Raw genomic sequence first — 27,733 nt, 5'->3', positions numbered from 1 at the left:
GAACTACTAAAAATTTCCACTACAGGTTTGCCAGAATCGGTCAGAACCAGCTGAATACCATCTCTGATCCAATGGTCCTATATTCTCTATCTTCAAAAGGTAGCAATAGTAATAGCAACTTAGGCTTATATACTGCTTCATAGTGCTTTTACAGCCCTCTTTAAGCAGTTTACAGAGTGAGCCTATTGCCCCCAACAATCTGGGTCCTCATTTTACCCACATTAGAAGAATGGAAGGATGAGTCAACCTTGAGTTGGTGAGATTTGAACTGCTGAACTGCAGCTAGCAGCCAGCTGAAGTAGCCTGCAGTACTACACTCTAACCACTGCACCACCTCGGCTCTGGTATGTGCATGTTTTGACAAAACTACCTAAATGGTGATACTTAGTCAACCTTGGACAACTTACGCAGCTTAGTACAGATAAATCCTTGACTTATGACCAAAATTGGTAGCAGAATATCTGTTGCTAAGCAAGGCGGTTGTTAAAGGATTAACGCCTGATTTTACAACCTTTTTGTCACGTTTAAGTGAATCACTGCAGTTAAGTGAATTAAAGTCATGAAGTGAGCCTGGCTTCTTCCATTGACTTTGCTTGTTAGAAGCTGTATTTTAGTAGCTACTGCTCCCTCGGGTGTCAAACTTGATTTCATTGAGGGACGCATCAGGGTTGTATTTGACATTGGGGTGAGTGGGGGATTGGCCAAGGTGGGCATGGGCAGCTCAACATCACTCATGTCGGGGGAACCTGTGGTGGCCCAGGCAGGGCTGGGAGGATGGGATCCTCCTGTAGCCACCTGCAAGCAAAAAAGGAGCTTGCAGCCCTCCCGGGCTCTGTTTTTGACTGCGATGGCTGCCTCCAGCACTCTGCCACACAAAATGGAGCTCGTGGGCAGCCTTCCTGGGCTCCATTTTTGTTGAAGGCCGTCACAGCTGAAAATGGAGCCTGGGAGGGCCACGCACAGCTCTCCCGAGCTCTGTTTTCTCTGGCAGAGGCACCATGGGCTGGTCCTTCACTGTTTATAGGGCAGCCCCACAGGCCAGTTCTAAGCATGCCGTGGGCTGGCCTGCAGGCCTTGAGTTTGACACCTATAGGTCAAGAAATTGTAAAAAATAATAATCCAGAAAATGGTGGTGACAAATTACTTTTGTTGTACTGTTGCCAAGAAAGCTATATGGTTACATGCATGAAATCCTTAGGAGTCACGCTCAGTTTGAAAACTTTCTCTTCAAATTGCTGCGACCGTCCATGACTACAATGAGCAAAACGCATCTTTCTTTGTTCCAGCAAAGTTTCCATCAATCATTCTCATTTAAAAAAATGTTGGATAAACATTTTTTTTTTGTTTTCTTTGAGAGATGATGACTCTCCTGTTGAAAATAAATTTTATCTCGCCAGGGAGCTTGACTCACAAAAGCAAAGGCCAGCAGATCATAAAGTCAAGGAAGACAGATAATTTTCAATTTCACGGCATTACAAGAGAACAATCAATTCCATCCACAATCGCCTCCTTTGAAACTTTTTCTCACCAACTAATTGTGTTTGGACAAGTCATTCCAACTCCTAAGATTTATTTCCTGTGGAACAAGAAACCAGCTTTCACAATCTCACATTTTTCAGATCGTCTTGGACTGCAACTCTCAATCTTGCAAATAATTGAGAAACGGTCAGAGCTTTTCCAGAGAAGAGTATCTGTCTTCTCTGTCTCCTGTTCCCATTCTTCATGATTTAAGAGTCCAAAAACATATTTTCCTCCCACGTAGTTTAAAAGAGATTTTAATGAAATTGAAGTGGTAAGTGGAAGCCTACTTTAGCGATACAACTGGGAAATGTCTTTTGTTGGCAATTCCAGAAGGCTGCTGAACACTGAGTGACTTTACTTCTGAGTAAATATCCCCAGGGGTAGCTTTGTCTCTGGTTTGAAGAATGAAAAAAAATTATATATATATATATGGTTTTTTTCAGTGGATAAGAAAAATAAAAGGTTGTGGGCCTCTTCCACAGCATCTCCGGGTACATTAGGGATATAGAAAGAAGAAAAGTGGCATTTAATCTACGGCCTGGAACAATTTCAAATGTGGAGCCATTTTATATGATGACGGAAGGAATCAAACGTCTAACACTTGCCAGTTATACATTTCATAAATTTTACAACACTCTTACCTGCACTTTGGCATTCACAGCCTCAGGGACTTTATAGTTCAATTCATCAGCTGTTCGCTGAGATTTTGGCAACAAGAAAGGGTACGAAAGGGACCTGTATTTGGATTTCATGATCTTGTATTAAGAAAGAAAGAAAGAGAGAAAGAAAGAAAGAGAAAAACCATTAGTCAGACTTGCAAATGTTCAGATTTAACATGCAGTATGAATCTGACTTTATTTTACTTGCTTTCAGACTAGGGATTTAGAAGATCCCAACATATCTGTCAACAGTTAATTGAAAATGTCAGAGTGCACACAGTGTGACTAATATTTTGAGATAACCCAGGAGCGAAATATAGGACAGAGGCTTGTCTTACAAACAGTGGTTTATATACAAGACTTCTACATACAAGGCATACAGAACACACACACGCACACAAACATACATGTTCTAAGCACAGCTAGACAATTAATCAATCTCCAACTCTACATGGAGAACAACTATGAAGATAATACACCAGGAGAGAGAGATATGCCCTCTCTCATGGCCTCCTTTATATAGACAGCTTCTTAAAGTGGCAATAGCTTGACTTCTTAAAGTGGCAATACCTCTGCTGACTCATCCTCATTTCATCATCTTAAGTTAAAACCTTACATTGGCTGGTCAGCTTTAAATCATCAATACCCTGACACTCCTCCCAATTAAAGCTGAACAGCTTTAACATATTCCCAATACTTTTTATTTATATTATGTCCTCACCTCCTGCTTCGGTTACTACTCTCACTGCTACAAGCACTACTCCTACGTTCATTATCTACTGACTCTGCACACTCTGACAGAAAAACTATATGAAACCCACCTTTGTGAAGTTCCAGCGTTGAATGAAGTGCCGAGCTACGTCCCGTGCAGCTTTGCCATGGACTACAGAGGCAATGTCGTGCCATGGCATCCTTGGCATGGTGTAACGATCAATAAAATCTGAAGGGGAAGCAACAAAAAAAGAAAAAAGTCAAAAACCTAAAGAACTATCAGCTATTCTTGGCTATGCTACTAACATCTGATTGGCTATTGTGGGGAAAAAGTTACCCAATCACCTAGCCCTTTGCCCTCCGCTAGCAAAGTATTTTATTTGCCACAAACTCATTGTCTCTAAACTCTAAACATTCACAAATTCATTGGCCCCCACTGGCTGTCCAGATATGATTCCAACTTGCAGTGATGCTTACCAGCAAAGGGTTTATCCAGTTGGACCCAGTCTTTAAAGACGAAGTTGCAATAATCTTTTCCATGCCAGAATCTGGTTTCACCAAGAAGTTCTCCAACTCCTGTCTTTAAACTGCGAACTGAGCCTTTACCTGTTTCAAACAATCAAACACAAAACAGATTTTTGGAACCTGCTACTAACAGTAACCTCAATTATTGTTATGCAAGTATTTAATCTTTAAATTAATGCCAATCATGAAGAAGAGTGCATCCTCAAAGCAGAGCACGCAGAAGTGGAATGCTATTCACTAGATTATTGGGGGGGGGGGTTCTTTTCATTTCTTTTCATTTCTTCCCTTCCCTACCTCCAACATGTATTAATTTCTCAGTGCAACTAGCTTTTTCCTATTTTCTCTCTATTTCTTCCATTTTACAAGGATCACCAGTAACAGTTAGGTGAAGCAATCACTCTAACAAAGAAGCGTGAACAGGAGTTATGTTCATGTTCCTTCATTTTCTGAAGCGTCTTTTAAAAATTATTTCAGAAGCCTGGCACATTCCTTCTTTAGATCAGTGCAGCAATCAGTGCAGCAATAGTTGGGTCTTAGGAAGGAGGAGATCCAGTTCTCAATTTCCTAGATTATAAATCTCATTGAACTGAAGCCATTAAATCACCCCAGCTTCATCATAAGATCCTTGTGAAGATAAGGAGATTGTTTTTTTCTCCCTTGAGTTGGATAGTATAGTATATATATATATATAATAACCTACCGTATTTTTCGGAGTATAAGACGGACCTTTTCCCGCCAAAAAAGAGGGTGAAAATCTGGGTGTGTCTTATACCCTGAATACAGCATTTTTGGCCTACCAAAACCCTGCCCCCTTTGCAAAAATGGACATGCAGAGGGTTTGGAAGGCTTGCAAAGTGCTTCTGGAGGTTGAGGAGGGCAAAATGAGCAAAAAACAGGCCGTTTTGTCCCCCTCAGCCCCCAGGAGCACTCTACAAGCTGCCTAAAGCCTCTGCATGCCCCCTTTATTTTTTGGGCAAAAAAGGGCCTTTTTTGCTCATCCCCCCCGAAGCCCCCAGGAGCACTCTATAAGCCTTCCAAAGCTCTGCATGTCCCCCTCTTTTTTTTGTAAAAAATCAGGTTTGGGAGGCATACAGAGTGCAAAAACTTTTTTTAAAAATTTGCCTCTTCAAGATCATGGTGCGTCTTATAGTCCGAAAAATACAGTAAGTGCTACCCTACATTTATGTTGTCCAAGTTTTCCTTATTTTATGGTGAAATTTAATTAACTGATTTTATTTGAATGTTCATCCACCTAACCATCAATTCATTTTTTACATCATCCTGTTGACTAAGTTCTCGAGACTTGTTTTGGAAGGATTTTGACTCCAAAATATGACACAGAAATACAATGAATAAGTAAAGAAATAACTCACAAGAATCACTGTCTACACTGCTCACACTATCAGCACGATGCATAGTATGTCGATGGAGCTGCTTGTAAATGCTGAATCTGACAAATTTCTTGGTTCTCCCCACTCCTTTCATTCTTGAAATTTCTGGAGCATCGTCACTGCATCCTTGAAGGAGTGTGGTTACTGGAGTCTCCACTTGAGGTTGAACAGTTTCAGCTAAAGACTTGGGGCAGAAAAAGGACAAATACAATTTTAGTACGTGTTTTTGTATCTATCCTGGATGCTAAGAATTGACATCTGATTTGATGGTATGTAATCCATTTTAATCAATATGCATTCATTCAGAATACGCTACAGGCCTTTATGCATATCCTATAAATGAGGGTATATCAAACCTCCAGCATCTGTAAAAGCCATAACAACATTAAAACTAGGATGTACATTATCATATAATGCAAATAATCCAATCATGTAATAATACTATGACATCTAAGATGAATGTACAAATCACGTCATTTGCTTAAAAACACGACATAGTTATCATCACTTGCTCTCCTTGCCCACAGATGCTTTTGGACTAAATGAATCAAAGCTGTTTCCCATGGAAAATGAATCAGTTATGAAGAGGAGCCCTCCTATTTTCATTCAAAAATGATACAGACCCACAAGAACTACACTATACGCTGTTTTTGAAAAGATGGACAACTTTAAAGACAGCACATAGATTGAACTGCAAGAGAAACGGAAGTAAATATATCCATGTCAATTCTTTGGCATGGATATTGCAAAACTAGTTTGGGTTCCATGGGGGTACACTCAATACATATTTCTAACTGCATGTTATCAAAAACAAATATTAGAGGAAACATATGCAGTTATTTAAATCACAGTTCTTTTCAATAGATGAAGTCTGATTCTGAGCCACAAGTCAGAGTGTCTGAATATGTCTAAGAGTTGCAACCCCTACAGAACGTTTCCTGCAACCTTGAAACAGCTCCAGCTAAATAATGCTCAGATATTATACCTCTTATACTGTTGGTCTTCAGCAATTGCTGTTTAAATATTCTGCTGAGATTCAGTAATCGTATGTAGCTGCCAGCCCTATTTTCCCTGATGTTGCAGCCCGCCAGCAGCCAGCGGAGCAGATTTGGACAGTGAGGAGGTTGGGAAGGAACATGGGCCAGTTCTGGAGTCTGGGGAAGGCTCTGATGAGGGCTCTGCATTGGGGGCAGAGAGGGGTCCAGAGCCGTATGCCAGTTATCAGCTGCCTTCGGAGTCAGACATCAGTGAGGCAGACGAACAGCTGGAGCCTGTTCCCAGTGTGCGCATGCACAGAGTTGCCAGACAAAGGGAACAGCTAAAGAACAGGGGTTGACTTGGGAATAAGGCCACAGGTGGACGATGAATGGCCCCTACCAGAGGAAATAAAAGAGAAGCAAAAGTGGAGTGGAGTTTGCAGGAGACAATTAGTTGACTTAATTGGTTCGTGATTCTCCAAGAGTCCCTGCCAAGTTTTGAAGATATCGGCCTGGCAGCTAAGGTCTGTGATTGTAAATTCATCCTTGAAAGACTTTGCTGGATGTGAATGAAAGGAATTCACACTAACTTAATAAAAAGAGCTTTTTGTCGGGACAAGGATGCTTCGTGGTTTGGGGAAGCCTAGGTCAGAACAGGTGATGTATAGAGATGGCTTCATGCATGTGTGTCCACCACTACAAGGAAAGAAGAAATTGGCATTCTCCAATCCTGATGAGATCAGAACTCTTAATCTAACATTGCCTAAACAGCTGATACTCTAAGAAATATAACAGCTAATGTGACCTGAAAAAAGTTGTCTGGACTGAGGACTTGTATGCTAGGATTGACAGGGTTGATGCTAGGATGTCAAACCATGTAGTAGGGCTGTATTATCCTTCTCATCTTTCCTATTACATATTCCTTTGGCATCTTTCGACTATCACTTTGTTGTCTGCGTCTTATGATTTATGTTGATTGCTTTTATTTAGTATCCTATGACTATCACTGAGGGGTGTATCTGATGTTTTACGATGTCTGGATTTTACGATTATGGTCATGATTTATCATTTGTTGCTTGTATGTACACGAAGGGAGAGCTTATGCACCGGAGTCAAATTCCTTGTGTGTCCAATCACAATTGGGCAATAAAAAATTCTAATTCTAAAAACAACAACATTAAGAAGGCCTGCATCCCAACTGATCCTGCAAAAGATATTCAGATAGAAACAGAAGGTAGACAAGTATTCAGTTTCTACTGCACCACAGGGTGTCTGCAATCCACATTAAACTGGCTTGTTAGCAGGGAAAAGACAGCGTTAGCAGTGCAGGTTAAAAGGCACCAGAAATTGGATGCAGGATATCTTGTTTGATAGATACAGCCCTTTATAAAATGATTTCCCAGGAGCTAAGCCTGCAAGAAATCTTAAACCAATTGCCAGGCACCTCCACTGACCCGAGCAGCTGTCTAAATGTCAATCTGAAACAAGGTAGGAGAATTACTTTCTCAATTTCTTGTTGATTTTCGGAAAGTCACAATTTAAAAGGAAGGGAAACTGACCTATAACAGATCTTTAGGTATTTGTTTTACACAGACGCAACACTGAGTTCAGAGGATTCAGAGATCAGTAAACTGCAAGATACCTGCACAATTTAATTTTGGATGGGAATATTAATAAATTTAAGGCTATGCATGCAATTTCTTTTGGAAAAAAAACAGGCCCGTTTTTGGGAGGTCTGCAGAGTGCAAAAACTTTTTTTCCCTTTTGAAAGCTGTTTAACTGATTGATGAGAATTACATTGATCAAGTGCTGTGCCAGCAGAAACAAAGTCTTAGGTGCTGCACAGCGATTTCCTTCTCCACCACATGGATAAATATACCTGGAAACATTTACCTACCTACCTACTCTCTCTCTCCCTACCTATCTACTGTATTTCTCTAACTTTCTCTCCCTCTCTATCCTACCTACCTACTTTTTTTTAAAATTTGCCTCTTCAAAACCTTGGTGCGTCTTATACTCCAATGCGTCCTATATTCCAAAAAATGCATTAACTGCTATGCCACACTGATATTAACAGAAACATGTTTGATAGTGACCTTTCCTGAACAAGCTGAATGTAATAGTAATCTCAGAAGTAGCTTCCCTGATTTGTGTAATTTGACCTCCCCATTTTGCGCTCTTCTGTTTGTGTTCAGGCTGCAGAAATCATACTTACAGAAAGATTCACTGAAGACTCAGATTTGTTCGCTGTGGTACGCTTCACGCTGCCCACATCTGTCAGTCGGTGCTCATTATCATCCCATCTGCCATACGCCAAGTCTATGCCACCAACAAAAGCTACGGACTGGTCAATGATCACCAGCTTTTCATGGTGGGCCCATAAATAAACAGTAGAGGACACATGATCAGGGTGCCTCATTACCTGGAAAAGAAACACTGACCTTAAAATCAAGTGGGTTATAGGTGAAGATTTTAATGGTGTAAGCCTTAGATCAGGGATATCAAACTCAATTTCATTGAGGGCCGCATCAGGGTTGTGTTTGACCTCAGGGGGCTTGGCCAGCTTGACGTCACACATGCAGCCCTCCCGAGCTGTGTTTTCACTGAAAGAGGCCAGTCCTTCGATGTTTCCAGGGTGGCCCCACAGGCCAGATCTAAGCTCTCCATGGGCTGGATCCGGCCCCCAGGCCTTAGATGATCAGAAATTCCATATAGGTTAATAAATATATAAGATTCCTTTTCTGAGCAAGTTTTTCTCCATTGCATTCAACCAGCATGCTGCCAAAATTATGTAATCATTCCTAAATTTAGGTGGATTTTCTCTTTGGCTAGGTTTAACCCTTTCTTGACACTCATCAACTGAGCAAGTTTCTATGCTCACATGGAACAGCTCCACTCTATAGAAGTCAACAGCCTCTACATGGAGCAGCTACACCTAAAGATAAATAAACAGTGTGTAATTGTTATAATGGGTACAAATACCTTAATATTGGGATGCAGGCGCATTAGAGTCCTCTTGGTATATTCACTGTTGATACCCAGAGCGAGTTCTACTTCTTTGTAGAGTATCACAAAGATTCTCACTCCTTGTTGCTGTCAGAAGAAAAAAATACCAGTCATATTTGATGCATGCAGAACCAACTAAAAGCTTAGCCCCGGGGTTGGCAATCCGCAGCTCTGGAGCCGCATGTGACTCTTTCATCCCTCTGCTGCGGCTCCCTGTCACCGGTTGGCTCCACAATTGATAGGGCTTTCGGTTAGGACAGGTAGAGAAAAAAGGATGCCATGCTAGTAGTAGACTCTATGGTAGGGAAACCAGACTTCCGGTCGGCTCCAGAATTGAACGGGGAGGGGGGCGATAATCCTGACAAGTCTGTCTTCTGATAAATGGATGTTTTGTGAACAGACCAGCAATCCTTCCTGCAGCAGGCATTTATGAGTGTGGCCAGGATGAGGTGTCAAAATTCCAGATGAGCTCACTAAATATTCCAAAACACGGCTCTGCTCCTGCTCTTGCTATGTTCCTTTGATACTGGTAAACATTATCCTAATCTAAAATAACCATGAAACTTAGTAACCTGTGCATGGTTTTTTTTTAAAAACAGCTAAATTCAAAATTAAAACTAAAAAAAAAAAACCCCACCCAGCTTAAAATCTGAAATCTGGAAGCAGAGCAATCCAAGAGACTTCAATTGTGACATGACCTTTTCTCCCTTTGCCACAATAAAATTACTGTTATGTGTTAGAATATTCATGACTGGGAGAGACATGATAACAAGGTCAGCCAATGAATAGGCATAGCAACAAGGTCAGCCAATGGGAGCTGAAACAGCTAGGGGCCAGGGCATGATTTAGCATGCAACCTTCTGAGTCTGTGCAAAGAATTGAAATAGAAACTTAAGACTCTGTCTGCTCTGAACTCTGAAATGAAACTAACTGTTCTTTTCTACTTGTGTTCTGCTTGTAACTTCTACCACGTTGAAAGAATCTACTATTGGTATTGTACATTTATTCATTTGTTATTATGTATATAAAGAAGTTAATGGATCCAGTTGAATCTGTATGTGCTTTCTCGATTTGATTTTTCTGCAACAAACTCTGACATTCTGCTTGCCAGAAGTGTATCAATGATTTGGTCGTCTTCCCAAGGTGATATTCTAGGATGGGATCATGTTTGCCACAAAGGGAATAATTCTTTCCGACCTACAAGAACTCAAAACATACCTTGTCCACATTGGCAAAAGTATTTTATAAAGACGACAGAAAGCTTCCATTAAAGTAATCAGTCACCTCAAGCTCAATAACAAGGCACATGTTAAGCCCTCTTCTAATTAGACCTATATTCTTGGAGAAGATCAATGCTTTTCATTAGCAATTTAATGAGTATCCATTTCGAACGCAGACAAATAGAATATATCACATCACACAGTGAGTGAGATCATCTCTCTGGAAAGTCAATTTATACTGTTTCTACTCATGCCACTGATGGAACGGCCAAAAGAGAGGATTACACACAGGATGCAGATAGCATTTAGACCTAAACTCCCTTCAGTTGCATCGAGAGTTTCTTGAGTGCAGATGCCTTCAAAGGGAACAAAGGGAAAATGCTTGAAAATTGAACAGTGTTGCTGGAATCACCTACAATCAAGGTGAGGTTTAGGAAGGAGGAATTTCCTATTCCTGATAATATTCAGGGGTTTGGCACAGAGGTCAAGGAAGCAATGAAAATGAAATAAGAGGTCATGTAAAAGGGAGATGGACCTAAATAAGAACAGTCCACTTAAGCAAACTTCTCTCTACTTCGGTCCAGGAAATGTAATGAAGCTTAAGCAATCTGCACTGGGGCTGTAGTATAAATGCATCTACGGATAAATATTTCACTGTTACAGGTAGTTCTTGGATAAAGGGAGGGAGGGAGGGAGGGAAGAAGAGAGGGAAGGAGGGGGAGGGGTTATTATTCAGGCAAATGCTGAGTTCATATAACAAAATGTTAGTTTATGCTTCATTTTTTATCAAGGTCTAAACAACTGAGTTATATAAATAATGGTTATGTTAACCACAGATTAGGATGGAACCCAAAGATAAGCTTAAACATACAATATTCCCCTCTGTGTATTTATATAATTTTGTATGTGTATAAACACAGACACACACACAGAGAGCTAACCCAATTTTCTCCACTAATACACAAATGCATAAGCAGACAACATATTCCTAAGAAAAACATGGGCAAAACCTCTATGGCATCTGATTTACCATCTGAACACTGGCAGAAAAGAACAGAAGGAAACAAATCTGGAACTTACCATGTAAGCCATAATTACTGTAACTGATTACCAGACTGACACTGGCCTTTCTTACAAGTTTAGCATACTAGTGTGAGTCATTGTCCAAACAGCCTAGAATACTGCATTAACACAGGCCATAATGTAAGTTTATGGTGCAGCTCAAAAACCGTATTAACCATCGTTCAGATATCTGCAGTACTATTTGCCCAAGACACAATATTTGTTTATTGTGCAAAGGCTATCCACTACATCTTCACTTAACTTATCTAAGAGTGTTGAGTGAACACAGGTAGTCCATCATGAATGCAGCCCATACTTTTGAGTCCCTGCCTGAAAAATGAGAGATATCTCTATTCTATTATCTTTCACAGCTTTGTAAGCCTTGAAAAATACGGCACACTTACAGCCTTCCGTCTCAAAATGCAGTCCAATCTCCAGCGATTCCCTTCCACCACAGGTCGCTTCATAAATATTTCAGGGCTCAGCCTGTAAAAAAAGGTAGAAAGTTTGGCTGAAAAATACACTAGTGAACTTTTTTCAGTGGAACTGTTGTCCACTTTACTACACTTTCTCAAATGAATATAAGCAGATGCCCCAATCCATGCACTTAAATGAGAGAGTCCACCAGCAAAGAGGATCGTGATTACTTTCTAATATGCTCGTACATATATGCTAGTCGTTTCAGACTCTAGGGGGCGGTGTTCATCCCTGTTTCAAAGCTGAAGAGCCAGTGCTGTCCGAAGACATCTCTGTGGTCATGTGGCCGGCATGACTAAATGCCGAAGGCGCACAGAGCACTGTTACCTTCCCACCAAAGGTGGTTCCTATTTTTCTACTTGAATTTTTACATGCTTTCGAACTGGTAGGTTAGTAGAAGCTGGGACAAGTGACAGGAGCTCATTCCATTACACGGCACTAGGGATTCGAACTGCCAAACTGCTGACCTTTCTGATCGATAAGCTCAGCGTCTTAGCCACTGCATCCCCAATTTCTTTCTATTACAATATAAAACAGCAATGCCTCCTTAAGACTGAAAGTTTTTTCAAGTGTTGCTGTGCTTCCCAATATTTCTATAACCATTCTGAAATCTTTCTGTTGCCTAGGTTTTAGAGGCTCTTTGCCTTACATATTTTATTTCTCATTCTATTTTTTTAAATAATATTTGGGAGGAAAAATACAAAGAACTTAAATTTGGAGATAGACACTGATTTATTCTTCTTTTTTTCTCAAACCTGAGGGGGTAGAAAAACATCCTCTCTCATGGCTGCCTATAAAGTCACAATACAAACAGCACATGAAATGGCACTAAGCCTGTATGCTAAGGAAAAATTAAACCATTTCCTCAGGCGTCTTGGTGTCAGCAAGCTAGGGAAATGACATAATTCCTAAACAGTAAAGGAGGGTGTCTATGTTTTGTGTAAAAGCAATGAGCTGCCACAGTGCATTTTTATTAAAAAATTTCTAATAATAATTACAATTAGGAAAATCTGAAGGCCCACTCTGGATGGCCACTCTGGAATTATGATAGTCAACTGATGTGCCACATGGAATCAATTCAACAGGTTTAAGAACATAAGGGGCACCATCTTAACATTGTAGGTATTTTTCCACAGATGTCATTACTGCTGGTAGTCTCAAAATATTAAGGACATTACATGGATATGTCTTCCACTGGACAAATACACCAAACCAGCACTCAACACAAAATTTGTTCCTCCTCCACATTCATGCTGTTTTCATGTAAAGGTTACAAAATAAAGTGAGGTGTTGCTATGAGGTGATAGCTGAAAAGTCCCATAGTGCCATTCCTTTATTCAATACTACTACTACTACTGCTACTATTACTATTGTTTTTCCCTGAAAATAAGACTGGGTCTTATATTAATTTTTGATCAAAAGACTCATTAGGCCTTAGTTTCTGGTTAGGTCTTATTTCCAGGGAAATATGGTACTAAGTGCATCCGTCTGGCTGAGGAACTTAACTGGAGCTTATTTTTTGGGTAGGGCTTATATTACAAGCATCCTGAAAAAAATCATGTTAGGGCTTATTTTCTGGTTAGGTATTACTTTTTTTGGAAACATGATAAATAATAATAATAATAATAATAATAATAATAATAATAATAATAATAATAATAAGTCTCAATTACCGTATTTTTTGGAGTATAAGGCACACCCAAATTTATTTATTTTTTACAAAAATGTTTTTTATTTTTAAACAAACATAAATAAACAAAAACATATAACATAAAAACATCTTCCATTACGTACAGTGTGTCAGTTGGTTACAAGGTTTTTGTGCATCCTTTCCATAGTCATCACTTAAACTTTATATAAAGTCACATACTGTCAATCAAATATGTTTATATATATTGTTATTGTCAAAAAAAAAGGCATGCATAGCCTTTAGGAGGCTTATAGAGTGCTCCTGGGGGCTGGGGCAAAATTGAGCAAAAAATGCCCCTCTTCGTGTTGGAAGGTAGAACCCATTTCTGCCCTTTCCAGCCGCCAGGAACACTCTGGAAGCCTCCTAAAGGCTATGCACAGCCATTTTGGTGAAGGGGGCGGGGTTTCAGGAGGCAAAAAAATGCTGTATTCAGTGTATAAGATGCACCCAGATTTTCACCCTCTTTTTTGAGGGAAAAAGGTGCATCTTAGATACAGTATCTATAACTAACTAGGAAAAAAAGGACACAGTCATAGTGGTAATCCAAGCAAAATCAATTCTTCATCACAAAATATCATTGAAAAAGACCATTTTTGAATTGATTTATTGCATTTCTATGCCGCCCTATTCCCAGAGGGACTCAGGGCGGCTCACAAACCAAAGTAAGGGGGAGGGGGAATACAAACAGGAGGGAAAACAACGGACAAACAACTACAACAATTTAAAAGCACTCAACAACCACACAATTCGAGTGGGGGCGGGAAACTCGTCACCCCCAGGCCTGTCGGAACAGCCATTTTTATACTAGGGATCATTAGGAAAGGGACCAAAAAAACAACAACACTGCCAAAACTGTAATGCCCTTAACATTATAAATCTGTAAGCCTCCTAAAGGCTATCCAGGACCATTTTGGTGAAGGGAAGGGGTTTCAAGAAGCAAAAAATGCTGTATTCAGTATATAAGACGCACCCAGATTTTCAGCCTCTTTTTGCGGGGAAAAAGATGCATCTTATACTCCGAAAAATACAGTATCTATAACTAACTAGGAAAAAAAGGACACAGTCATGGTGGGTAATCCAAGTAAAATCAATTCTTCATTGCAAAATATCATTGAAAAAGATAATTTTTATGCTAGGAATCATTAGGAAAGGGACCAAAACAACAACAACACCTGCCAATACTGTAATGCCCTTAACATTATAAATCTGTGGAATTCTATATATAATCCTAGGTCACCATATTTGGAAAAAGTATGGAGAAAAGGCAATCAGAATGATCTGGAGGCATCAGTATGCTACCTATGGGAAAAGATTAGGACATCTGGTCTTGTAAGCTTTAAAAAAAAGTAAGCAATTGAGGAGATTGAAGGGTTAGGAATCATACATGGGACGGAAAAAATGGAAGAGGGGAAGTTTCCCCCTTTTCCAAAAGTTCTAGGAACAGAAATCATCCCAAAAAATGATTGATGAGAATTTTAGAGTAGGCAAAAACACATTAATGAGTGACATTCATGACTATGTGACATGATGGCAACAGGTCTACCACATGGCCAATTTGCCACAGCCAACTTGCCATGGTCAACTCACTACAGGACAAATATCAAATAAAAATGGAGCAGAAGGATTAAAGAAAGATTGCCAAAAGATAATACTTGGTTGTTCAATTATTTGAACATTCTTTTTGTGACTCGGATCTCTTAACTTACAGGTAGTCCTCGACTTATGATCACAATTGTGCCCAAAATTTATGTTGTTAAGTGAGACATTTGTTGTGAGTTTTGCCTTATTTTATGACCTTCCTTACCCCAGTTGTTAAGTGAATGACTGCAGCTGATAATTTACTAACCCTGTTGTTAAGTGACTCTGGCTTCCCCGTTGACTTTGCTTGTCAGAAGGACGCAAAAGGTGATTCCATGAGCCCGTGGGCACAGCCACGGTCATAAGTATGGACCGGTTGCCAAGCATCCGTATTTTGATCACACGGTCATGGGGAATGCTACAAAGGTTGTAACTGTGAAAAATGATAAGTCACTTCTTTCAGTGCCGTTGTAACTTTGAACGGTCACTAAATGAACTATTGTAAGGCGAGGACTACCTGCACATCTGCTAAATGTTCTAAAAAGGCCGGTAAGACACTTTCAATCTTTATTTTTTTCCCCCGTGCAAAAGAAGCAAATTGAAAAGGAATCAGTACATTAAAGTAATTTCTGTTAGATTAAAAGTTTTCGTTGGTTCGTCTTTGGTTTCCTTAGCCAAGTGTCCTGAAAAGACCTTTGCAGCAAAGGCTCTCTTATTCTCTGCCTCTTCCTCTGAGATGTTGCCAAACCATCTGGTCCCGCTGTTAAGTTTCCATGTGAAAGGACCCTAACAGTGCCACGTTATAATTAAATATTCTAGAAAGTACCTTAAGAGGCTAGAAGGAGGCTGAGCAGGAAGGGTGGAATCTGATCATGTCAGTTAAATACTAACCACCAATCTGTGATGAAAATCTCTTCCTTGGCAGCTTCCATGGCATTTGCTACGTCTTCAAAGTACCCCTTGGCATTGACATACCTAGAAGGAATGACAACATTACACAAACAGGCAGGATTGGAAATCCGGAAGCAAAAGTTATCAATATACAGGACTTTCTGTTTTATTATTTTATTGTTGGAAGAAGCAACGAAAAGGAGGAAATGCAAAAAAATAATAATAATAATGAAAGAAGTGAAAATGATTAGGGGACTAGAACATCTTCCTAGTCAGGAAAGATTCAAGCAATAAGTGTAGGACTTTTTAAAGAAAAGATTGTAGCAATAACTGTAGGAAGTTTTTTTTTTACCCTACAGCTATAAAGATGTGTTGAAAAACAAACATAATGGAGATATGTGAAACCAGGCATGGTGTAGAAAATGTGGAAAGGATTTCTCTCTCTCTCTCTGGCTCTCATTTCACAGTCTTTAACCTTGGGTTCATCCACTGAAACTAAATGCTAAAGAAATTCAAAGGCAAAGGCAGGATTGCTTTATCCATAGATAGCAATACTGGGGGAAATTGCTGCCATTAAACATGACAATGGCCAGCAGTTTTGGTGTTTTAAAAAGGGATTTGTACAATTCAAGGAAAATAGGGTTGGGCGGCTACATATGATCACTGAATCCCAGCAGAATATTTAAACAGCAATTGCTGAAGACCAACAGTATAACAGGCAAAATATTTAGACATTATCTGCTGGAGACCAACAGTAGAAGAGGGCCAATGATCTTGAACACACATTTGAATTTTGTGACTACACCTATGTTGCTATTCTAATCCGGGACCTGGTACAGTTATTATGTTTTTAATGGGGTGTGACAAACAAATCAAAGATTAACCAATCATCATCATCATTATCTACTTTTACTGACCCCATAATCCCTTGCAGGGTGAAGTCTGGGCAACTGAAAGGAGCTGAGTGTTTACTGGCCGGATGCCCTTCCTGTCACCAATGTGGAGGTTTGTTTTCCAAATATATGTTCTCTGTGTGCCCAGAGAAAGAAATATCTGCCTCTGTCTAGGATTGAACTCACAGCCTCCTGATTGTAAGGCGAGAGCTCCACCTCTAGGCCACCGCACCACTCAAGTCAATGCTTAACCAATGTTGTAATATAAATCAGAACATAGCTATTATTTATTTATTTTATTTATTAAACACCCCAAGTTAAAAGTCAGAGGGAGCACCCTCAAGTCACCAGACTCCCCTAAGATTGCACGCTGCTCTTTAATCCTCTGACACCAATTGGCAGAGCCAAGTTTTCAAACTCTTCCGGAAGGTCAGAGTGCAGGGGCCAACCTCACCTGATGGGGCAAGAGGTTACATACGTACCATGGGGGCAATGGCAGAGAAAACTTTTCTTTTGTCTGACAAAACAAAAGTACTCTGTAACACTGACTTTATCGTCCTATGGAGATTTCAGTCCTTCAGGTACAACTCATCCACATTCATGAGCTTCCTGAAGTCAACAGCTGTTCCTTGGATAACTGCTGCTACACAAGTACAGAAATATTGCTGGCTTAGATATGAGTTCCTTCTGCTCCTACTTCTCCCCCTCCCTAAAACCCTGGCAATGTTTTTGCATTATGGGAAGAATCACCACAAGTGATTCATCACTAACATAGCCATCTGCATGCATATGTCCGCCCGCCCATCCATCCATCCATCCATCCATCCATCCATCCATCCATCCATCCATCCATCCATCGTAAAGTATGACATGTGCATCATAATAAGAATTTGCAAACCATGCGACTTATGTATTTGTAACAGATACCATGATGTTCTGATCCCCCCCACCCTCCGTATGCTGAGGCACTCCAAGGCAAGATTACTGCTAGACAATTTATTCACAGTAAATTAACACACTGACAAAACCTGGGCAGCAATCCAGACTTCCAAGATAAGAAATATACCCGAGAGCTTCTCCAGCGTTGGTATAATTAGTTGAATCCTGCAAACAGGCTCCTCCCAAAGTCTCTCCTTATATACTCTCTTGGGAGGAGCCTAATTACAACCACTTGGGTCCAATTATCTTCTGTATCTGCGTAGTTGCTCTTGGTGTTTATCTGCCTGCCTTTGCCTGGCATCCGGGACCAACTCCCTTAGCTCCTCCCCACTGCTCCAAGGCCTGACGTCATGGGCACACTCCCTTTGGTTTTCACTGCTGCTCCATGCTTCAGGCGCCTCCTGGTGGCCAACTAGCCTCTCTGGTCCCTGCTCAGAGTCGGAACCCTGTCCAGGGTACTCCACATCTTCCAGAGCCGACTCATAAGGCCCCTCACTATCGGAGTCTGTTTGCAGCTCCAATGGCTCCTGCTGGGCCACAACACCATGATACAAATACATAATTGCATCATTAGTGTGATGCACTAATGATGCAATTCCGGATCCCATTGCAACCGGTACGCTGCAATGGGGCCTGGTGCCACCACGTGCACACGTGCATGCGTACTTACTGCCCGTGACGCTCCAGCTGCTCAGCGGAGTGTCGCACAGGCGCCGTACGCTCCGTGCACGTGCACGAAAGCCCCGATCGACTCAAATACATGTAAGGAGGGTGGGTGGGCTCTTCCACCACTGCTACAGACTAGCCTTTCTCAACCGTGACAGCTTTAACAAGTGTGGACTTCAACATTCAGAAATCCCCAGCCAGTGCTGACTGGGGTAATTCTGAGAGCTGAAGTCCACACCTCTTAACAGTGGCTAAAGTTGGGACGCACTACTATAGATACATATGCTATCAGCAGTTATGAGACAATGGACCGTCTTCTCTTACCACTTGGCTAATGTGTTCTCCTGGATGGCTGCGTAGGAACCAAATCTGTGATGTTTGAGGAAGTTCTTGCCATTTTTCTGGACGAATTCTTCTATTCCTTGGCCCCACCAGAGAGCATGCCTGTAGCTGTTGCACTTCAAAATCAGTGACCTGGACAGGGAACAAACATTTAGCTTTATCACTTCTTCACTAGTACATAATCACCATTTGCCATAAGCAACCAGCAGAAAACTTGCAATTTGGAGCGCGTTGAATCAGAATGCTCAACACTGAAGAGGGAGATAACCATGTGGTGCTATATTTTGCTGTGGCCTAGAGGGGGAGCTCTCGCATCACAATCAGGAGGTTGTGAGTTCGATCCTAGGAAGAGGCGGATGTAGGGTTTTCTGTTTCTGCTTTGGACTAGATGACCTGCAAGGTCCCTCCCAACTCTTTTAATCTGTTATCTGTTAACTTCTTACCTGGAAAGATTATCAATTCGTAACCCATATTTAGTTTCTGTCTCCTTCTTGCCAATCTTTATGCTGAATTCTTTATCAACCAGGAGGACGAAAGAAACAGCTCCACTGTCTGGCTTCATGTACAATAAGAAAGAGTCTTTTACCACTAACCACCTAGAGAAGAAATACAAGTAGAAAAAAAACAGTGGATGATGTTGATAACTCAATCATATTAACATTTAAAGCATCTCAACCATGTTTGCTATAATCCCAACAATACTTTTTTCCCCAGCCTGTTCCTAAAGCAACCCAATTAGCCTGCTGCGTACTACTCCCCTCCCCTGGTATCATATTTTTTGTGAACTGCTTTACTTTTAACATAATCCACTCTGAACAAGCTAAAGCATAATTACAGTTATTCCTCTTCTGAAGAGAGTGCAGGTAGGCAATTTCCAGACTCAGTTCACTGAGGTGTATCAACAGCGGTTAAGTCTGGTTAAAACCCTCCCAATTTAGAGTTTTTAAGTAACCAATGAATCACCTAAATCAGCTTTGTCTAACCTGACCCTTAAGAGATTACTTATATTTATGTACTCGATTCCCACAAAGTTCAACTTACTTTTAGGTTACAACTGATACACTGATTTCCATTTAACAAAAAAAACAAAACAAAACTAAGATCTACATAGTAAGCCAAGATATTGTTGCCTAGGCCAGTGTTTCCCAACCTTGGCAATCTGAAGATGTCCGGACTTCAACTCCCAGAATTCCCCAGCCAGCATTCGCTGGCTGGGGAATTCTGGGAGTTGAAGTCCAGACATCTTCAGATTGCCAAGGTTGGGAAACACTGGCCTAGGCTATATGTGCAGCATAAACACCACGTTAAGACCCTAACTCTGTGATGGCAAACCCATGGCACGCATGCCCGAAGTGGCACACAGAGCCGCGTCACCTGGCGCACACGGTGTTGACCATTCCTCTTCCAGGTTTCTGGCATGCATGCACACATTACAATCAGCTGTGCATGCAGCAGTTTCGGAAACGGGAAGAGCTGGTCTTCTGTTTTCCGGCATGAGCATGCCCCCTGGGCAGCTCTTCTTCTGGATCATGGCCCAGACAAGCGCAAGCGCTCCCTTTTTGGGACTTGGTGCCCAAAAGGTTCGCCATCACTGCCCTAACCCCTCAAATTTCTAACTAGATATACTCTCAAATACAAGTTAATTAAATATTTTAAAAATGCATTCACAACCTACTAATTTTGGTTAGGTGCATTCACAACCTACTAATTTTGGTTAGTTGCATTCTCATACAAACCAGTAATTTGGGTTCATTCATATTCTTATTTGATTGTGGCTTAATGTATTGTTTAGCTAGTTCCTTATTTTAGGGTACAATAGTCTCTTTTTTGTTTGTTTGCCTTCAAGTTATTGTTGAGTCCTGACGATTGCCTAGGGAAGTCCCCAGCAGTTTTCTTGGTAAGATTTGGGAAGTGGTTTGCTGTTGCCTTTTTCCTAGGGCTTGAGACTGTGACTGGCCCAAGGTCACCCAGCTGTCTTTGGGTCTGATATGGGACTAGAATTCATTGTTTCTAGCCTGATACCTTAATCATTACACCAAACTGGCTCTTGTAAAGCAGAAACCCAGAGAATGAGTTAATTCGGCACCAGGGTCTATACTTCTCCTTTTTGTGTGGGAGTCAGCTGAGTCACTTGGGCTGGTCATTGCTTCTACGTGCTAATTATCATCTCCCAGAAAACCCTTCATTGCATCCCCTGTTACTAACTTTGCTGCAAGAACTAGGTGTGGGTCAAACAGAAAGAAAAACAACCGGCTAGTTGGATAGCCCCAACGTAACAGTCTGAGCTGGAAGTATGATGTGGAAGCCTGACCTGAGATGACATTTTTATGAATGCAGTGGTTCCCAAACTGGCTGGAGAATTCTGGGAGTTGAAGTCCACAAGTCTTAAAGTTGCCAAGTTTGGGAACCACTGTGCTAAGATATAGCAATTTTACAAAAGAGCCAGCTTCTAGCCCTGAACTAAAGGTCTTATTCCATTAAGGGTAATCCAATTCCAAGTTACAAGGATGTAGCTTTGTAAACGTGACTGCCTTTTGTTACGTTTTCTAAAGCAAACCAGAACTGATATTCCAAATCTTAAAGATCAGGGATGTCCATACTTGGCAACTTGTGGATTTTAACTTCAACATGTTGGGTGGGGAATTCTGGGAATTGAAGCAAAGTTGTAATTCAAAAATTCATTTTTTAAACTACCGGTTCTGTGGGCATGGCATGGCGGGCATAGTGTGGCTTGGTGGGCGTGGCTGGAGAAGGATACTGTAAAATCTTCATTCCCTCCTCACTCCAGGGGAAGGTTACTGCAAAATCCCCATTCTCTCCGGATCAAATAGGACTCAGGAGGCAGAGAATAGATGGGGTGAGGCCAGTCAGAGGCGGTATTCACTGGTTCTCCGAACTACTCAAAATTTCCGCTACCGGTTCTCCAGAACTGGTCAGAACCTGCTGAATACCACCTCTGAATTGAAGTCCACAAGTCTTAAAGTTGACAAGGTTGGACACCTCTGGTTTAGCAGTACCTCCCCCGCCCCCTAAACAATGTGGAAGTCAGAATGTTGAACTGAACTGAATACTTTAGTGGCCAAGTCTGATTAAAGATACAAGGAATTTGCCTCTGGTACAGAAGCATTCAGTGTACTTGCAAATCAATGGAGAAAATAATAACAACTCAAAAAGTAAAGAAAAATGCCAAATTTATTCTGAGTGTGCTACAAGCCATAATACACATCTGCCTACCTCGGGTCCTTCATAGGTGGACAAAAGCGTTAAATCCAGCCTGAACATCTGGCTGACTGTGTGACGAACCATAATACCAATAAAAAGGGGAAGGAAAGAAAATAATAAACGGAATAAATACTAATTCTAGTATTGCCACATTCTATGGGTTGATATATATGGTACATATTAAATAACGGTGAGAATTAGGTGTTTCCGCCTTATACTTCTATGGTGCTATAGACTTTGTCATTATCCCAATTTAATGTGGGTTCTTTTTATGCCCCCTTTAAAAATTGGACTAAAGTTTTTATGCTTGTTCCCTTCTGCTCTGCATTTGTGAATTTCTTGAAGGAACTCTATGTCTTTTTTTTCTATTGCTCTGATTTTGTAATTCAGAAATGACGTTTCCCCCACTAGCCAAGTGGAGTGGAATATTCCATTCTGACACTTTTCATATCCATGCAAGCCAGGTTGAAATTTTCCTAGGCAATAATTAGTTGCCAAGTTCTTCTGTGACTCACTGGATCGTCTGAGCCTTAATGCTGGAAGTGACTCAGAAAAGACACATTTGCCATGGTGCTCTGGTAACATAAACCACCATTCAGTCTAGGATTTGATTCAACAAAAATAGCATTCGATGTTTGTTTGGCCAGTGATTTCTGGCCTCCAATTTCTGGAGCACGTTGTTTGGAAACGCTTCCGCCCATCATTATAGACTCAACACTTTAAAAACTCAGCCGTTACTGTAAAGGTTGTTTATAAAAACACACCAACTTAATTCCATTGAAGTTTATAAAAAGGAGACTGCAACTTTAGCTTTGAAAAGGTGCATTGCTAAGCAACAGGCTGTACAGCAGGAAGAGAGAGAAAAAGTGTGTGCAAGTGCATGTACGCACAGATACACAGAGGAGAGAGAGGGGGAGAGAGGGGGAGGGGAGAGAAAGAGGGACCACTGGGGTAAGAGTAGAGTAGAGTAGAGTAGAGTAGAGTAGAATATAGAATAGAATAGCAGAGCAGGAAGGAACCTTGGAGGTCTTCTAGTCCAATCCCCTGCTTAGTCAGGAAACCCTGCACCACTTCAGACGAATGGTTGTCCAACATTTTTTAAAAAACTTCCAGTGTTGGAGCATTTATAACTTCTGGAGGCAAGTTGTTCCTGTAATTGTTCAAACTGTCAGGAAATTTCTCCTCAGTTCTAAGTTGCTTCTCTCCTTGATTAGTTTCCCCCCATTGCTTCTTCTCCTGCCTTCAGATGCTTCGGGGAATACTAGTTTGACTCCCTCTTCTTTGTGGCAGCCCCTGAGACATCGGAAGACTGCTATCATGTCTCCCCTAGTCCCTCTTTTCATTAAACTAGACATACCCAGTTCCTGCAACCGTTCTTCATATGTGGCGAAGACTGAACAGATTTTGCTGTGTTCGGTGTAGACTTGTTAAGTGCTGTGGGAGGAATGGGGAGGAGATTCTCTCCTATTCAAACTATTTTTACCATCAGGGTATCCACATACATAGTCGGAGTACCGAAGTAAATGTTTCACAAAACCAGTTCTCAAAATGGGTGCATGTTTTCTCCAGGAGCAGGAAGTACTCTTCACTTATCTCAAATCATAGCTGAGGATGGAGGGCTTTCTCCAGACTACTTCATAAGGACCAGTAACACCTTGTTATTTTAATGTTTTGCCTTCTCCTCTTTGATAGTACACATTGCTTGACAGTTTGGGTTCTGGATACAGGAACTGACACATTTGTGTGTGTGGGGGCGGCGAAGCATAAGCATACTCTGGCCACATGCTTTCCCTACGTGAAGTTCTTAACGCTTATGAATTCAGAAAATGTGCCATGGAAGCATCCAAACTGTTCCTCTTCACACAAAGGACCAGAATTGGTATATTTCTCCACTTTGTTGCTGCAAAGTCATAACTTGTTCCAAATCACCTCATGTGCCACTTTTTCCATGCAATTTCGAAGTGTTGTAGTGATGCCATCATTAATAGCAAGGCGTCAAAACTCAGTCTGTTTGCTACTTAGGGAGAAGCATATATCTGTCAACCACTAATATTTACCCACTTATTGCTGTCTCCTTTTCTGTCTGCAGAATAGCCTGCTCCAACTCATTTCTGTATCACAGCCAAGAACATTAGATAACATGTCCGTGGAATCGCCCAGAGTTGAACTCAATGTATAAATTAGGTGGTACCTGTATACGATTGTGTGAGACTTTGGTGTAATTACACAGTTGCACAGTGCAGCAGGTGACCCCCCCTGAAATTCTATGAAAATTGTTCCTCTTTGGTATGATTTTGTTAAAACGTTTTGTTAAAGAGTTAAAAACTAATACCAATATAAAAAGAAAAAAGGAAGAAAGAAAGAAATCAAGGAGAAAGCAAAAAGTGCAAGAAAAGTTAAAAAAAAATAGAAAAGAAAAAAAAAGATACAAAGTGGTTTCTTGTCTATAGAGTTTCTCAGTCATCCAGGTCATTGTTGTCCCAAACGGTGCTTTTTCAAGAGACAACTGGACTTTCTTTGTCAGAACTGAGGAAGCTTCTTGGATGAGAAGAGAAACACCTTCAGGAAATGAAGAAAGGAAAAACAAAGAAAGTCCACTTGCCTCTTGAAAAAACACCTTCGAGACAAAGTGGTTTTCTTATTCTATGGCTACAACATAAATCTCTTCTTTCTTTAATCTAGTCTGTCTAAAACTATAAATTGTTAAATTCACGATTTTCCGTTTCACACAAGAAATCTGTAAGAGGGTTTCCATTCAGCAATAAATGCAACTTTTGCGAGCCTCGAGATAGTATTCACTTCATCTTTAAAAGCTATTTCATTTTAATGGGGCAGTGGTACTGGATGGCCACTTGGACCAAAGGTACAAGTACCGACTCAGCGAAACCTGGCTCAAAAACAGTAACTGTGAGAGGGACCTCGGAGTCCTAGCGGACGACCCCTTAAACATGAGTCAGCAGCCAAAAAGGCCCAAACAATATTTGGTTGTATAAACAAAGGTATAGAATCAAAATCACATAAAGTATTAGTACTGATTTATAAAGTCATAGTAAAGCCACACCTGGAATACTGCACCCAGTTCTGGCCACCACATTACAAAAAAAGATGTTGAGGCTTTGTCATAAGTGCAAAGAAGAGCAACTAAGACAGTTGAAGGCCTGGAGACTAAAACATAAGAAGAACGATTGCAGGATTTGGATTTGGCTAATCTAGAGAACAGAAGGACTGGGGGGGGGGGGGACAGCAGTATCCCAGTATTTGAGAGGTTGCCACAAAGAGGAAGAGGAGGTCAATTTATTTACCAATGCACCTTTAGGCAGGAGAAAAAAGAATGGGTGGGAAGTAATCAAGGAGAGAAGCAACTTGGAACAAATTTCCTAAGAATGAGAACAATTAACCAGTGGAAGAGCTTCCCTTCAGAAATTATGGGTATTCGATCACTAGAAGTTTTTAAGAAGACACTGGACCAGTGGTGGGTTTCCAAAATTGTTGGAACCTACTCTGTGGGTGTGGCCTCCTTTGTGGGAGTGGCTTGCCGCCCATGTGACCGGATATGAAATTATGAATTAGTACTTAGGTCGGTACAAGAAGCTATTCAGAAACTCTGGCATTGAAGCATGCAAGTCTTAAAGCTGTCAAGTTACAAGATCCTTGCCAGTGGTGGGTTTCAAAGTTTTTTGGAACCTCTTCTGTAAGTGTGGTCTGCTTTCCGGGTCCACTGGTGGAACCTCTTCTAACCGGTTCGGTAGATTTGACGAACCGGTTCTAACGAATAGGTGCGAACTGGTAGGAACCCACCTCTGCACTGGACAGTCACTAGTTTGAAATGGTATAGGGTCTCCTGCTGAACAGAGGGTTGGACTAGAATACCTCCAAGGTCCCTCCCAGCTGTACTCTGATTAAATGCTGACTGTGCATGCAGCAGATTCTGTTATTTTCTGTCATGGGGAGACAGTCTTTTGTCTCTCTGTTTTGGGAGGCTGAGACTTGATGTTCCATAAAATGCAAATGAGCAACTGAGGGCATCCAGCCTGCTTACTGGCAACAGTGATTGGATGGTGCCATGTACTCCAGGACAAAACCTGCATTGTCTCCACGCTGCTAATTGGATTGAGATTTCTGTAAATGTTTCAGGACACCCCAGGGCTCTCCAAAGAGAACAATTGTCCGGGAACATTGGGTAGCAGATTGACTGCCAAGGTTGTACAGCATCTTTCTTGAGTCTACAAGGCATAACATGTTTCAAAGAAAGAAAAGGAAGAGAGAATGAAAGGGAAAAGGCTTAAAGTAAAAGTGCTAGGGAAAATGCCCAGACAAATTTAGGCATTGCTATGGTTGTATCCTTACCCATTCACAGAATGCAAACTTTGAGTCTGATGACATTTATTTCCCAGGAGCTTTGCTTAGAAAGAAACCATGAATTGAAAGATGACCAAGAATTAAGTGGTATTGAATTCTTGGGACTTGAAGAAACACCCCCTCCAAAACAAACACAGAAATCTGATAGCATCTTACACATTGTAAAGTTACTTAAATATAGGTAAAGGTTCCCTTCGCACATATATGCTAGTCATTTCTGGCTCTAGGGGGAATGCTCATCTCCGTTTCAAAGCCGAAGAGCCACCGCTGTCCGAAGACGTCTCCGTGATCATATGGCTGGCATGATTAAATGCCGAAGGCGCACGGAACGCTGTTACCTTCTCACCAAAGGTGGTTCCTATTTTTCTACTTGCATTTTTACATGCTTTCTAACTGCTAGGTTGGCAGAAGCTGGGACAAGTAACAGGAGCTCACTCCATTATACGGCGCTAGGGATTCGAACCGCCGAACTGCTGACCTTTCTGATCGAGAAGCTCAGCGTCTTAGCCACTGAGCCACTGTGTTCCCCTACTTAAATATAGGCGAATGCTAATAATATTAATATCATTACTGCTACTATTAGCAGTACACATAGTCCTCAACATACGACCATAATGAACCCTAGAATTTCTGTCATACGTCGTGATGGTTATAAATTGAGACACTTATTCACAAACCTGATTTTATGACCTTTACTGCAGTGGATTTGAAGCATACGTTGTAAAGCAAAATCCATTTATTCCTACAGGCATTTTTTTTTTGCTGGAAATCAGTGAAAAGGTCAGAAATCATTTTTTTAAAAATCATAAATTGTGGTCACATTATTACAGAATGCCACAGCCAATTGTAAAAGTGAGCCATGGTGCCTGAAATGTAGTCATGTGAATACGGGGGTGTTTGTGCGTGTGTACTGCTGTGTTGTAAGTACCTTTGGGGACAGATCTGTCATAGCTTCTAATGGTCACTAAGTGATCCATCGTTAAGCGAGGACTACCTGTAATACAGTTTTTAAAAACTCCTATGCATGTAGGCTGCACAGGTCCAACTGGTCAATTAAATACCGAATACTTGTAATCAAAATCCATTCACCTAACAAAATTAAAATGCATCTACCGGTATAAATGTCAATTCTTAATATACATATAGATCACAGTATTGAAAATTAAATTCACAGTCCTTCAGTCTTAGAACAGTGTTAGTATTTTAGGAGTTTTTGTGTAGTTTCCAGAAAATAAAAAATGCTACATTTGCAATGAACAACCCCCCCCCCCCCCAAATGTGTTCATCTGGCAAAAGGATATCTACAAAATTTAAATCAAGACATAATTTGAAACATAGCACATCTTGTTTTGTTGAAAAGGGAAAGCAACACATTTTCAAACTGCCAGGAGGCATTTCGATTGCTTTATCTAATTTTGGATTTTGCGAGCAGTAGATACAAATTCCATAATATCTCCATGAATTAAGAATGTACTCTTAAATAAAAACATTTGTCAAGTGGAGGCTTAGAATGAAATGAGTCATTTCTGCTAGTCGAAACGTCCTTCTGTGAGGAAAAGGCCTGCCAAGAATACAAAGTGATCTGCCAAAGAAAAGGTCCAATT

General features: G+C 40.9%; 1 protein-coding gene across 3 annotated transcripts in view; it reads right to left on the bottom strand.

Moving 5' to 3' along the window:
• PLD1 (phospholipase D1) overlaps window positions 1–27,733 on the bottom strand; it is a 171,644-nt gene that overhangs the window by 35,825 nt on the left and 108,086 nt on the right. For all 3 annotated transcript variants that reach the window (XM_087725244.1, XM_087725243.1, XM_087725245.1), the window contains 10 exons: window positions 18,992–19,144; window positions 18,531–18,680; window positions 15,709–15,792; window positions 11,477–11,558; window positions 8,767–8,877; window positions 8,000–8,206; window positions 4,790–4,991; window positions 3,369–3,497; window positions 3,002–3,120; window positions 2,163–2,276 (listed from right to left, as the gene is read on the bottom strand). In XM_087725244.1, the coding sequence (XP_087581370.1) occupies window positions 2,163–2,276; window positions 3,002–3,120; window positions 3,369–3,497; window positions 4,790–4,991; window positions 8,000–8,206; window positions 8,767–8,877; window positions 11,477–11,558; window positions 15,709–15,792; window positions 18,531–18,680; window positions 18,992–19,144 (1,351 nt within the window). The remainder of the gene's footprint in view (window positions 1–2,162; window positions 2,277–3,001; window positions 3,121–3,368; window positions 3,498–4,789; window positions 4,992–7,999; window positions 8,207–8,766; window positions 8,878–11,476; window positions 11,559–15,708; window positions 15,793–18,530; window positions 18,681–18,991; window positions 19,145–27,733) is intronic.

Source organism: Thamnophis sirtalis, unplaced genomic scaffold (assembly GCF_051295495.1).
Source record: "Thamnophis sirtalis isolate CommonGarterSnake01/CBP01778 unplaced genomic scaffold, rThaSir2_p1.2 scaffold_11, whole genome shotgun sequence".
NCBI classification, from domain to species: Eukaryota; Metazoa; Chordata; class Lepidosauria; order Squamata; family Natricidae; genus Thamnophis; species Thamnophis sirtalis.
This window is presented reverse-complemented; position numbering and strand designations above follow the sequence as displayed.